We start from the raw sequence: 13,780 nt of genomic DNA on the forward strand, positions 1-13,780 counted from the left end.
AGTGCATTGCAGTAGTCCAATTTCGAGGTTACCAGAGCATGAACGACTGAAGCAAGATGTTCCCTGTCCAGATATGGGCGTAGCTGGGCTACCAGTCTAAGTTGGTAAAAAGCACTCTGTGCCACCGAGGCCACCTGCGCCTCAAGTGACAAGGACGGGTCCTAAAGGACTCCCAAGCTATGCACTTGCTCCTTCAGGGGGAGTGTAACCTCATCCAGAGCAGGTCGAACATCCATCATCTGGTCAGGGGATCCATTTACTAACAGCATCTCAGTCTTGTCTGGATTGAGCTTCAATTTGTTCGCTCTCATCCAGTCCATTATCGCGGCCAAGCATCGGTTTAGCACCTTGACAGCCTCACCTGAAGAAGATGAAAAGGAGAAGTAGAGCTGCGTATCATCAGCATACTGATGAAAACGCACTCCAAAACTCCAAACGACAGCACCCAGCGGCTTCATATAGATGTTAAAGAGAATGGGGGACAGAACTGATCCCTGCGGAACTCCATATTGGAGAGCCCAGGGCGTCGAGTAGTGCTCCCCAAGCACTACTTTCTGGAGACGACCTGCCAGATAGGAGCGGAACCACTGCCAAGCAGTACCTCCAACTCCCAAATCCTCAAGCCTCCCCAGGATACCATGGTCGATGGGGTCAAAAGCCGCTGAGAGGTCGAGGAGAATCAACAGGGTTACACTCCCTCTGTCTTTCTCCCGACACAAGTCGTCATACAGGGCGACCAAGGCCGTCTCCATGCCGTATTATATTGGGTATATGTATTTTACATTTCCAGTGTGTGGGTATGGACTCTTTCCAACATCCCTGTGAGGTAGGGTTGCTGATTGGAAGCTCACAAAGAGAAATGTGTGTGTGCTATGTGCCTTCAAGTCGATCACGACTTATAAAAACAGCTTAAAGTGGCACGATTCTGAATTTTGGGTTGGATGACTTTATCACTTTAGCTTGCAGTTCTGTGCACACTTTCTTGTTTGAGTAAGCCTCACTGAATACATTGGGACTTGCTTCTGAGTAAACATGCATAGGATTGCACTATAAATATCTTTACAGGTTGTGTAAATAATAAACATTTTCGGCATTCATGCTTATATAAATATTATTTCATATTATGTTTCAACAAGTATCTGATTTTACACCTTGGTTGTACATTATTATTTCTTCTATATTTTAAGTGAGTTCTTCTTCCTTGAGGTGGTCATGGTTCCCATCTGTTGTTTTCATCCTGAGGGGCAGATTAGGCTGAGAGGTAACCCATGATCACCCAGTAAACTTTCTGGCTGATTTCCATTGTAAAAAAATAATTAAAATGATTTACATACAGAAAGCGGGATTGGACCAAGATGAAGGAGGTGTGAAAACTGGAGGGAGAAATATTAATAATTTAAGATATGCAGACAATACCATACTCTTAGCAGAAACCAGTAATGATTTGAAATGAATGCTGATGAAAGTTAAAGAGGAAAGCACAAAAGCAGGACTACAGTTGAATGTCAAGAAGACTAAAGTAATGACAACAGAAGAGTTATGTAACTTTAAAGTTGACAGTGAGGACATTGAACTTGTCAAGGATTATCAATACCTTGGCACAGTCATTAACCAAAAGGGAGACAATAGTCAAGAAATCAGAAGAAGGCTAGGAGAGAACTAGAAAAGGTCCTCAAATGTACAGATGTATCACTGAACACTAAAGTCAGGATCATTCAGACCATGGTATTCCAGATCGCTATGTATGGATGTGAAAGTTGGACAGTGAAAAAAGCGGGTAAGGGAAAAATCAACTCATTTGAAATGTGGTGTTGGAGGAGAGCTTTGAGCATACTATGGACTGCGAAAAAGACAACTAATTGGGTGTTAGAACAAATTAAACCAGAACTATCACTAGAAGCTAAAATGGTGAAACTGAGGTTATCATACTTTGGACACATCATGAGAAGACATGATTCACTAGAAAAGACAATAATGCTGGGAAAAACAGAAAGGAGTAGAAAAAGAAGAAGGCCAAACAAGACATGGATTGATTCCATAAAGGAAGCCACAGGGTGGTTCATGACAGATGCTATTGGAGGTCAATGATTCATAGGGTCGCCATAAGTTGTGATCGACCTGAAGGCACATAACACTTTAGAGCAGGAGTAGAAGGAATTGCTTGTACCGATTCTTGTGCCTTGGCTGGTCATGGAAAGAATGCATGTTTACATATTAAGTCAATCAACATGCATGTTTTAGATTATCTCATTCTTTGTGTATCTTCACAGAAAACACTTCATGCAGATTTTCTCTATAAACCACTTCTGTTTATATTTGATTGGTTGAATGCTTCATCCTTCAGGAAATTTAGTTAGCTTGTGGGAATACACAGCTCTCTGTTCTTGAGGTCATGATTTTGACTTGGTAGTATTAGCGAAGTTCTCAGCATGGCATAATAGTACAATCTTTGCAATTCTAGGCAGGACCCAAACAACCTTTTTTTGGTGTGGGGGGGTCAGTACAAACATAATGTGGGACCGCCTCCCTCACACATAACACTCTCCCATTTTCATAGACACAGTTTCATGACTCATGAAAAAAGTTCTGTTTAAATTCTGAAACTATTTTTTTTTACTTTTCTGAAATTACATTATGACCCAGAGTAAGGCTTTTCTACCATGCTTCAAAACAGCTGCCCTTTTAGTGAAAAAGAGTTCTACAAAGCTTGCTGATTATTTTGTAATTTTTTTATTCATCCTAACTAAAGTATTATCCTATCAATGCAATTTTTTAAATAATGGAACAAACATTTTACAAATACATTCACTTTAAAGCTTTATTCTTCTGGTCTTTTAAACTACAGAATCATGAATTATTTCCCTAAAGTAAACTTCTGTTACAACTTCACATTCCATAGACAAATTAGCTCGGTGGCTTAACCATTTTTGCCCCATTGTGAAATGCCTATTTTTTATGAATGTTGCTTCTGCACAGTCTCTGGCACTGTACAAAAAAAATCTGTAAGTTTATGCACACTTCACTGAATTGACAGTTTTTTGTACATCTTTTAATGGTTTGTAGATTGTTAATATTTTATAAAAGCAGACTTGGGGAAAGGCCATAACTCATGGTAGAGCACGCAAAAGATCCTAGGTTCAATACCTGGCATCACCAAGTAGGGTTGGGAAAGTATTCTGCCTGAAACCCTAGAGAGCTGCTGCCAGTTAGTATTGACAGTACTGAGCTAGATGGGCCAATAAGGTCCCCACCCAAGGAACTTATGGTGAAGGGTGAGTAGGAAATTGAATTAATAGTAACAATAATGGTCTGTCTTGGTATAATGCAGCTTCTTATGTTGACTTGTTTTTGGATTCAGTATTTCACAAGGAAACCTTTTACACCTGTAGAGCACTTGAAAGTAGACTTCTTCCAAGTTCTCAGGCTCTACAGTCACAATTGTAAGGCCAAGTGGAAAGTAAGACACATGCGATTGGTTGCTTTGAATCTGTGGTCTAACATTGTCCAAAGTTGTTGTCCAATTTGCTTAATCTCATGTTTCTTGCTGCCTGATTTGCATTTATAGCTACATACGGTATCTGTGTGTGTGCGAGAGGGAGATCAAATGTGAATGGACTGGACACTTCCTCATATTTTGGGCCTATAAGTTAGCAGCATAGGCTTTCACTGTCCCTGGGATCAACGTCCTTGATTATTATGGTATTTGTCCCTCTCTCTTGCCTGTGTTCACAGAACTCTGGAACTGAGAAAAATTTAAAGCATATCAAGTGAGAAAGCACAAAGCTCTGTCTCAACCTGCAAGTTGTAGCTTAAACTGAAGAAGCTCTGTTCTAGAAAAGGGGTGGGCTAGGCTAGCAACTCAATGTTCAGAATGTTGGTTGTTCTGCTGTAACCCTGCTTCTTATTGGCGCCAGCAAATCTTCCTTTTTTCCTCAGGAAATTGGGTTGTCATTGGGATGGCCCCCTAGATCTATGTCCAAGTAAAGTTGCCCACCACTGTGCTTGGCCAATATCTCTAGGAGAAAAGGTCAATCAGTGCTAGAAAAATGCCAGTATCTACAACCAAAGAGTAAGATGTGGTAGGTTAAGGTGCCATCCATCCAAGAACCTGTAGGCAAGTCGGGTTTAGCATAGTAGCTTTATACTTTTTGCCCCTGAATTGACAGTTGGAGCTAGGGAACAGCTAAAGAAGAGAAAAATGGGTGTAAGACGAGCAGGAGAAATGTAATAACTCACGCAGAGAGACAGGGAACCATGGCAAAGGCATGGCTCTTTCCTGGATGGATGGCATGGGGAAGAAAGCTCTGAGTTTGGAAGAAAGAGATTAGTGAGGGTGGTCCATCTTCACTTACCTAGATCATATGGGAATGGGTAATCAAAGAGTTAATTCATCTCAAGATGTTTATTGATGGAACAGCATTTCTTCCATATCCCTTTTGGAAGACAGGAGCAGATCAGTCCCTGAAGCATGAGATTCATGGAAACGGACAAGATGGCATTGGTCTGATTTAGGAACATAAGAAGCTGCCTTATATTGAGGTAGACCATTGGTCCATCTAGCTCAGTATTGTCTACACTGACTGGCAGTTCTCCAGGGTTCCAGACAGGGCTGTGGAGTTGGAGTCGGAAGCAATTTTCGGTGGAGTCAGAGTTGGTAGAAATGTACCGACTAAGGCTTCAAAATAATTTTTGATTGACACTTTAAAAAATATATAAATTCACAATATCAAAGAAGCTTCCCATGAAGTCAATTGTAGTTGAGCATTTCACCGTAACTCAAGATGGAAAACATTTTGTGTGTCAGTGTATGACACAGGACCCAGATGAAGACAAATGCTGTGATGCCAAGATCAGCGCATATTCAGGCAGTGATAAAAATGCTCCTATGAGAACTTCCAATTTAAAAAGACATTTACAGCCCTTTCCAGGGCTGTGGAGTCGGAGTCGGAAGCAATTTGGGGTGGAGTCGGACAGTAGAAAAATAGAGGAGTCGGAGTCAAAGGTTTGGCGTACTGACTCCACAGCCCTGCTGGCAGACTAGGTTCTCTCCCAGCCCTACCTGGAGATGCCAGGGATTGAACCTGAGACCTGTGTGCAAGGCAGGTGCTCTACCACTGAGCTATAGCCCTTATCAAATCAGTTCTTTGTGTGGCACATGTCACAGCAACAATGTCCATCCTAATTTCCGATTTCAAAGAGCCCAATGCATTTGGAACTGATCTTTATGCTTATTAATATTAGAGGATGATGAGGGCAAAGAGGCAATGACTGTTGGTTTCATGCCTACTAGGTGAGGTTTTTCTTCCAGAGGAGCTGGCTTGGGTGCTGTTTGTAGCCATGGTGTTGGACTAATGAACGGCTGGGTCTGATTAAAAAAATGTAAATTTTAAGTGATCTGAAACAGCCTGCTTGCCTACTTGACATCATTTTTATCCTACCCAAGGCGTGAAGCTCACTGGATGACCTTGGGCCAGTCACTGCCTCTCAGCTTCAGAGGGAGGCAATGGTAAACCTCCTCTGAATACCGCTTACCATGAAAACCCTCTTCATAGGGTCGCCGTAAGTCAGGATTGACTTGAAGGCAGTCCATTTCCATTTTCAAGGCGTGAGTGAGAGTTGCCCATATAGTAGAAAGCAATGGATAAATCTAGGATTGTAATGTAGTTTTGATTAAACAGCAGTGTTTCCATCAGAAAGAAAAGGGTAGCAAAGCGTTCATGGTCTATCTAGCTTGAGTCTTATTTTGTGTGGGAAGAAGTGTTTCTTTAGGAGACCTTATTCCTACTTTACCAATGGTGGAGGCACAGCAAGAAAAGTGTTTTCCACTATTGATGCTGCAGCTTTGGAATATCAATTGAAAATCCCTTGCACAAGAGAGCCCTCAGGTTGCAGCACAGGTTAGTCTCCTTAAATTGCTCCCCCACTCCTTTGAGCCTGAATTCAGTGCTCAGTTGCATGCAAAGGACCTCTGGCACTTTTCATTGCTTAAAAACAAAGAACATTTCCAGTTGAAATAAGACCTTGTTTTAAAAACAGTATGAACTCCTCTTCCTGTTACCTTTTAAACACCCTGCTTGCCTATTAGCAACTATGTTAAAATCCTGGATTTCTCCATGGTTTTCTATGGCCAGCTCTCACTTCCACCCAAGAAATGAAAACAAGACTCTAAAAGGAATCTGACACCAGCAGCCTGCATGAGTTTAGAAACGGAAAATCTTTACTATTAATTTCTGCTCTTCTAGAGGGGAGGAGGCCAGTTAGCTTGGGCTCGTAAGCAAGACTGACAGACTCTTCCAGAGAGAGGTGGTGCCTGCCCCCCATCCCCAGTCATCTAATTGCAGAGCTGGAGATACCCTCTATCCTGGAATCCCTATGAAGCTTCTTCAACCTGTTCCTGGACCTGTCAATGCTCCCTCGGTCTGTCAAGATTGCAGCGGGAACCCGACAGGTGGCCGATCTTATTCACCGGCTAACGAAGGCTGAGGGCAGACCCTCAATCTCATCCTTCTTGGATGTACTGGATTCCCTCTGCCCCTTTGAGCATTTTTTTTTAGCTTCAGGATTTCTATAGCCTTTGAAAGGATCTTTGGAAAGGCTTCCTGGGACAGTAGCCTGCCTTGGGGTGGCTTCTCCCTGTGCTCTGCCTCAGAGAGCTCACCATCCTCCAGCCCCCAGGACGAAGGTGACCTGGGTGGGGATTGGCTCTGGCTCCTTGGAGTGGTTGGGTCTGGGTCCCCTTCTACATCCCCTAACAGGCCAGTTCTGGACTGGGTAAGGGTGCGAATGATTCCTGTGAGATGTCCTTGCCTCCTTAAGAGACTTGCTGTGGGTGTAGCGAACCCTTTCCCTTCTAGGAGACTAGGATCTTGACCTGCGCCTGGAGTTGTAGGACAAGCGGGACCGGTGATGATGTCTGGAGTGGGATCAGCTGCGGCTCCTCCTACTCTGTTCCCTCAAGCTGAGCCAGTGATCAGCGGTGGCTTGAACCAGCCAACCAAGACTGCGTAATTCCCCCACCTCAAGCAAAGGGTGGTGGTGGTGGGTGCCTGAAGTCCGTCTCTTGATATGGGGTGGTGGAAAGGGGGGAGCTTGTGGACCCAACCCTGCCCCCTCACCATCCCGGGACGTACTTGCATTTGATGAAGGATCTATCCGATCATGCTCCTGTACCCTGATGCGGGAAAACAGTAACGAACTGGCTGGTTCTCCAGCCCCTTCAGAGTCGTCTGGAAGCTGCCTACGCGACAAACACCAGGGACTGTAAAACGCAGCCAAGCCGAGGCTTCTGTTCCTCTTCTCAGACGCGCGCTCTCTTTTTCTCTCTCGTCTGAAGAGTTCGTCTTTGAAAGTTTCTTGCCAGAAGCAGGAGCTGCTCTGAAGCCCGCCTAGCAACCATAAAACAGGAAGTCGAACTGCGAATGGGGGGAGGTGGGCCTCACCCCAAGTTAACTGGCCTTCCTCCTCGCAGGGAGAACGTCTCTCTCCTCCCTCCCCGTTCATAATTTCCAATCAGAAAACAGCGTACTTAAAGATTTCGCCCAATAGCGTAAAGTTTCAGTGTCGTGCTTGGTTACTAAGGAAGAAGGAGGTTAGTTGCTAGCGAGCAGCAACTTCCCCTCGCGGGGTTTCTATAGTAATGGCAGGATGGCGAACGAGAGCTGGCTGACTTATTCTAGTGTCGGCTCCAGGTAAGGAACCGGGATGAGGCCTCATTTGGCGGCGCAGCCTTTGCTTCCCTCTATTACTTTTTTTTTGCCTTGCATCTCTTTCTCCGCTGCTGAGAGGAATCCTGCTAGTTGGGTGGGCAAGCTGCGATGAGGTGCTCTCCTCTTCATGGTTGGACGCAGCCTTGCGGACACTTCCTGGGGACCATTGCGCTCAAAAGTAATTCAATTAATCAATTACTTTTTTCCGCTCTTCCTAAATGGGCACAGGAGCGAAGCGTATGACTGAACCGATCAAATACACACCCACCCATCCTTGATTATCCCCCTACTTTTTGGCTGATGGATATGTATAGTGCGTGTTTCCAAGGCCTGATCGGATGCACTTTTTCTGTAAGGATTTTGAAGCATACATCACGTAATAGAAATATAATTATTTTCTTTTTCAGGCTCTGTTACAATAAAACATGAGAACCGAAATGGCCTCAACAAACGTGTGCTGTTAATTTTCAGCACAGCTGGTTGCTCAGTCAGTTGTAGGATTGTCTGGTAAAGCTTCAGTTGCTTGCAGCCTTAGTTATCTCTTTGTATAAAACCTGCTCCCAACGTTCTGTTACACTGCACATGACCAAGGAGCAGAATTCAGGACAGAGGTATGTCGACAAGAGCAGGCTTGATTCATATTGTCTTCTGACCTAGCTGATAATGGCCAGTGGGCAACTTTAGCCATCAATCTAACAGTGCCCCTTCCTTATGGTGCACTTTCTCCCATATATGTGAATGATAGGCATTTGCTTCTGTGTAGAAAAATAAAGTGCTGTACTTTGAGACAGTGCTACAGTGAGGGGGGGAAATGTTCTTCACGTTCTGACACTGGATGGCTTGACCTTCATTTGGAGGTACTTGAGTCCCTATAGGGAGCTGTAGGGAGATAGTCATATAGAGGCCAGAGGAAGTACTATGTCTGAGAGCATTCAATTCACTCTTGTTCCAACCGCTACCCCAGGAAATTCACTAAGCCTGCTGTAGCATGGAACTGAGTCTGTGAAGTACATATGATTGGTTGCAGAATGGAGCATACCTGTGGACAGCCTGAGGCAGGTCTATCTGACCTTGGTGTCTTGCTTATAAGAGCAAGTCTTATAGTGGGCAGTGGGGTGCTGGTAGTGGTGTTGCCACTAAAGGGGTTTGTCACCCCGTCTTGATTTCTGACTACTGTGGTGAGGTCTGAACCCTAGAGTGAGAGACATGTTTGTGGTTACCAGGTTTAAGGGACCTCATATGTTCTGAGAATTGGGGGGGGGGTTGGGGCCTGGATGAGAACCAGGAGGTAAGGAGATATTAAGAGTAGAAATGTGACAGAAGGAGAATGGGTGTGTGGTATTAATATTGATATATAGGACTTGAGTTAGCACTTTAATCAGTAACCTGCACCTTACTTATTTATTATATTTTATTAAATTTATATCGCACCCTTCCTCCCAAAGGAATTTTCTGTGATGAAGATATAATTAAAAACAAAACATATTTAAACATTTAAAAACATCTAAAAACAATGAAATGCAATAAAACATGTAACTAACCATGTGTCTGAATATGTCATCTGAAACTAAAATGTTTTGAGCAGGCATCTAAAATAATACAATGATGATGCCTGCCTAATGTCAATAGGCAAGAGGTTCCAAAGTACAGGTACAGTTTCTGGACTAAGCACAAGTGAAGCCCCACATACAGAGCATTATAGTAGTACATTTAAAATGCATTGAAGCTACCAGTGCCTGAACCATTGTAGTCAAGCTGTCCCAGTCCAGGAATAGTTGCAGTTGTCTTATCAGCTGAAGCCTGTGAAAGGCACTCCTAGCCAGTGAAGCGACTTGGGCCTTCAGTGACAAAGCTGTTGGGAGATGCCATCAGGAGATTTGGACTGAGGTGTCAGCAGTATCCTGATGCTACCCAACTCTATCTCTCTGTACCATCTGAGCCAGGTGAGGTAGTTCAGATGCTAGATTGGTGCCTGGAGGCAGTGATGAGCTGGATTTGGGCCAACAAATTGAAACTGAATCCAGACAAGACAGAGGTGTTATATGACCAGAGTTCTCAGTACTCAGGTCCAAGAGGTGGGAAGGCAGCCTTCTGTGGACAGGATTGCACTTCCCTGGAAGGTGCAGGTATATAACTTAGAGAACATCTGGATACAGCCCCTTTTCAACAGAGATGATTTAGCCAAGTACTCCATGTACTGTTATCCTCCATGTTACCAATGCATACTAGGTTGGGCTGCCCTTGAAAATGCTTTGGGAAGTTGCAGCTGGTATAGAATGCAGCAGCCAGGTTGTTGTTGATGGCTGTCAGAATGCATATAATATTAATTTGTTTATTAAATTTATATCTCATCCTTCCTAGAAGGAGCCCAAGGTGGCAAACAAAAACACTAATAGCACTTTAAAAATCTTAAACATGTTTAAAAACATATTAAAACAAAACATGTTTAAAAACATATTAAAACAAAACATGTTTAAAAACATATTAAAAAGCAATTCCAGCACAGATGTAGACTGGGATAAAGCCTCTACTTAAAAGACTTGTTGAAAGAGGAAGGTGGAGGTATATCTATTCTGAAGCAGCTGCACTAGTTTTTTTATTAGCTTCCCAGCTTAATTAAACACATTAGTGTTTAAAGCCCTCAATGACTTGGGCCCCAAATATATGAAAGATTGCCTCGTTCTCTATTGGCTAATCCAGAGATTAAGATGAGTGAAACAGACCATCCTGGTCATTCTGCCTCTCTCAAAGGTTCTAGAGGTGGCAGATCATGACAGGGGCTTCTTTGTCATGGCTTCAAGAAAGTGAAACTCCCCACAAAGGTGTGTCTGGCACCATGTTTTTATAGCTCCTATTGGTTGTTGAAGATGAATCTCTTTACCCTGGCTTTTGAAAAATTGTAGAATTTATTTTTGTATCCTCCCTGTAATATGTTGGATAGAATTATTGTTTTGGGGTTATGGATTACGTTGTTTGTTTTTAGTTGTATTGTTTTTTTATATGCTGCAACCCACCATTCACTAGAATGTCCTACAGTGGGTAAGAAATACAATAAAAATAATCTTTGCAATATATATGCAACCCTTCTGCATATACCACATCCATCGTGGTGATGGGGTTTGTGTTTCATAGTTGATCTTGGGGGGTTGGGGGGATGGGATGGGTCTTCCATTCAGTCTTGCCCTTGTTTTGGAACATAATAGCTGATGGCCATGGAAAAGTTGACAAACATGCTACAGTACTAGCAGCAAAAATATGCTGCTCTTCCAAGACTTGTAGCAACATAAAGAAAAGTCTCATGTATCAATTTTATATCATGCCATTCCTCCCGAGGGAGCCCAACTAATCTATCCTGAAGATCAAGTATACTTTCTTGTTGGGAGATGTGTAGATATGTGTGTTGACAAATTATGGAAGAGAAACAGGCCTTCATGGAAAGGGCAGGGAAGCAAGTGTAACACCATATTTGAATCAGTGGATGGGCTTTGAATCAAATTGTGTAGTAAGTGCAACACGTGATGTATCAATGGAGCTGGCTTCTCCCTGTCATTTTTGTGTAAAGTACCTGGAACTGCCAAATTCCCAAGTGCACGGGAATGCAGAAATAAGCTACATAAAGGATTCTACTTTTTGTCTTTGACATGTACTCTGAAAAGGAACATTGTCTTAAACATAAGAACAACAGAGCCTTCTGGATCAGGCCAGTGGCCCATCTAGTCCAGCATCCTGTTCTCACAGTGGCCAGCCAGATGCCCATGGGAAGCCTGCAAGCAGAACCTTTGGACAGGAGCACTCTCCTGTGGTTTCCAGCAGCTGGTATTCAAACGCATGCTCCCTCTGATGCTGGTGGCAGAGCGTAGCCATCATGGCTCGTAGCCGTTGATAGCTTTAACCTTCATGAATTTGTTTAATCCTCTTTTAAAACCATCCAAGTTTTTAGCCATCACTGCCTGTTGTGGGAGCAAATTCCATAGTTTAATTATGTACTGTGTGAAGAAGTCCTTTCTTTTCTCTGTCCTGAATCTTCCAACATTCAGCTTCAGTTGATGTCCACGAGTTCTAGTGTTATGAGAGAGGGAGAAAAACTTTTCTCTATCCACTTTCTCTATGCCAGGCATAATTTATACACTTCCGTCATGTCGCCTCTTACTTGCCTTTTCTCAAGGGCTTCTTTTACCGAAATTCTGATAACTGTGCCAATACAGTATCTTAGTTATTCATCCTAGTTCTCCCAGCTGTTGGATGTGACTTGCATCTCCAATTGTTTTGAACAATCCATTATGATCAGTGTGTCTTTTCCCCTCTCAGTGATTGGACTATATCACAGACTACATCTTAGGGAAAGGAGAGGGCCATTCTTTTGATTTACAGAAGAGGCATAGAAAGTAGGTGTCTTTACCACTTCAGGATTCTACTGTCTCTTGAATGTGTCATATATGAAGACTGGTATAGGGAATCCATTTTGCTACTGAAATGATGTGCATCTTCATTGATTGTAATCTGCTCAGCCAAGTTTCTCAAATGTATACTGAAGGGCAATGGGCAAGTGCAGACATATCTCTACTGCATTCTCGTACTTGGCTGCTCTCCAGTGCAGGTTCTGATCCTCATTACAGTGTACATGAACAAGACTTGCAGTTTACCTTTGTTTTCCCTGTTTGCTTTTGAATTTTATTGAAGCGGATGAGAACAGGATCAGTAAAATTGCCCCACAGAGGGCTGTACCCATCAATACTCAAGGACCAGAGAAGGTACATGCCGAAAAATAATTTATTATTATGGCTCTGTGATGTAATGAGACACTGAATTTGCAAATTCTTGGTGTGCCCTAGGTCACAGAATAGGAGTGTAGCTATTTTTCCTGACTTTGTTTTGTCATGTTGCTGGGAAGAATCTCAATATACTTCTTCACTGGATCTTATTGGTTTGTGGCTTGTTAGTGAAGTTACTTATAGAGTTAAGTGTACATAATGGTTAAAATATTAGGCCTTGGATATTAGAACAAAAACTAGGATTTTTACCCTACACTTGCATTAGGAATATTTGTGATTATTTCTGGAGAAATAGCAAAAGAATTAAAATACGAATCAATTTAAACATAATAATCTTGTCGCAATCTCATAGGGTAGGTCACTGTCACCCCATATTGAAGATGGGGTGGGTGGGTAGAGGGGAAATGGCTTAGGTAAGTTCATGGCTGAGATGAAATTTGAACATGGAACATTGAGGTTCACACACTAATTCCCACCAGCTGCCTTTGGCAGGAGTGGGGAATCCTTTTCAGGGGTGCGGGCTGGTTAATTTTTTGTTTTTGTGGATTTGTGTCTTAAAGAGATGCTTTTGAAAGTGTAATTGGCTAGCTGTCAACTTTCCCAATCCACACTTTTCAAAGCTGTTCTTGGTGTCCTCAGTATTGGACAACTTTCCACCTGAAAGTACAACTGCCTAATCTATGCTATCAAAAGTGTCCCTTCACAGATGGCAGGTTGCCCAGTGCTGGTCAGCCTTCCACCTCAGGCAAGCTTTGAAAGTGTTATTTTCTTTCTGCTTCCCTGGTAGATTGGGCTGATGATCTGGCCCAGACAACATTAGGAGACCCTCTTCTGGCCCATGGGTGGAGGTTCCTCTCATCTAATCTGTACTAAAGTTTATAATTTAGAATTCTTGCAGCCCTGCAAGGTTGTTTGTGGGGAAAATGTGATGTATGGGGATCATGGACAAATGATAACCTTAACTGAAAAAAATCATGCATCTAAGCGCTATGGGATAAATAGTTAGCCACATGTATGCTTCACTATTCACTGATAACAATAGGCAGTACGTCTCAGCTGATAGAAGAAAGCATAATAATTGACATTGTCCAAGCAGTTTCTTTGTACATGGGTGTCATGGCCCCATCGGAGGACTCATCAGACGAGGATGACTCGGGAGTAACAGCAGCAGACCCAGAAGCAGCAGACCCAGAAGGAGAAATGGAGGAAACTCCTGAGAACCCAGCTCCTTTTCCCCCTCAGCTGCAGAGCACCCCAGACACAGCTGAAGCCCTTCAGCCAGACGCAGACAGTGAACAGGAG

The 13,780-nt window shown here is 43.1% G+C and overlaps 2 protein-coding genes across 3 annotated transcripts in view; one reads left to right on the forward strand and one right to left on the reverse strand.

Annotated features, from left to right (window-relative positions):
* FOXM1 (forkhead box M1) overlaps window positions 1–7,512 on the reverse strand; it is a 79,307-nt gene extending 71,795 nt beyond the window's left edge. Inside the window, exon 1 of the mRNA XM_061582562.1 lies at window positions 7,131–7,512. The gene's annotated coding sequence lies outside the window, so the exon portion shown is untranslated. The remainder of the gene's footprint in view (window positions 1–7,130) is intronic.
* Window positions 1–13,780, forward strand: part of TULP3 (TUB like protein 3) — a 99,720-nt gene that overhangs the window by 2,379 nt on the left and 83,561 nt on the right. Inside the window, exon 1 of one of the 2 annotated variants that reach the window (XM_061582567.1) lies at window positions 6,973–7,688. The exons of the other annotated variant lie outside the window; for it this stretch is intronic. Coding sequence (XP_061438551.1) covers window positions 7,645–7,688 — 44 coding nt within the window. The 5' untranslated portion in view covers window positions 6,973–7,644. Of the gene's footprint in view, window positions 1–6,972; window positions 7,689–13,780 lie in introns of those variants that run through there. 2 annotated transcript variants of the gene reach the window in all.

Source organism: Rhineura floridana, chromosome 8 (genome assembly GCF_030035675.1).
Source record: "Rhineura floridana isolate rRhiFlo1 chromosome 8, rRhiFlo1.hap2, whole genome shotgun sequence".
NCBI lineage: Eukaryota > Metazoa > Chordata > Lepidosauria > Squamata > Rhineuridae > Rhineura > Rhineura floridana.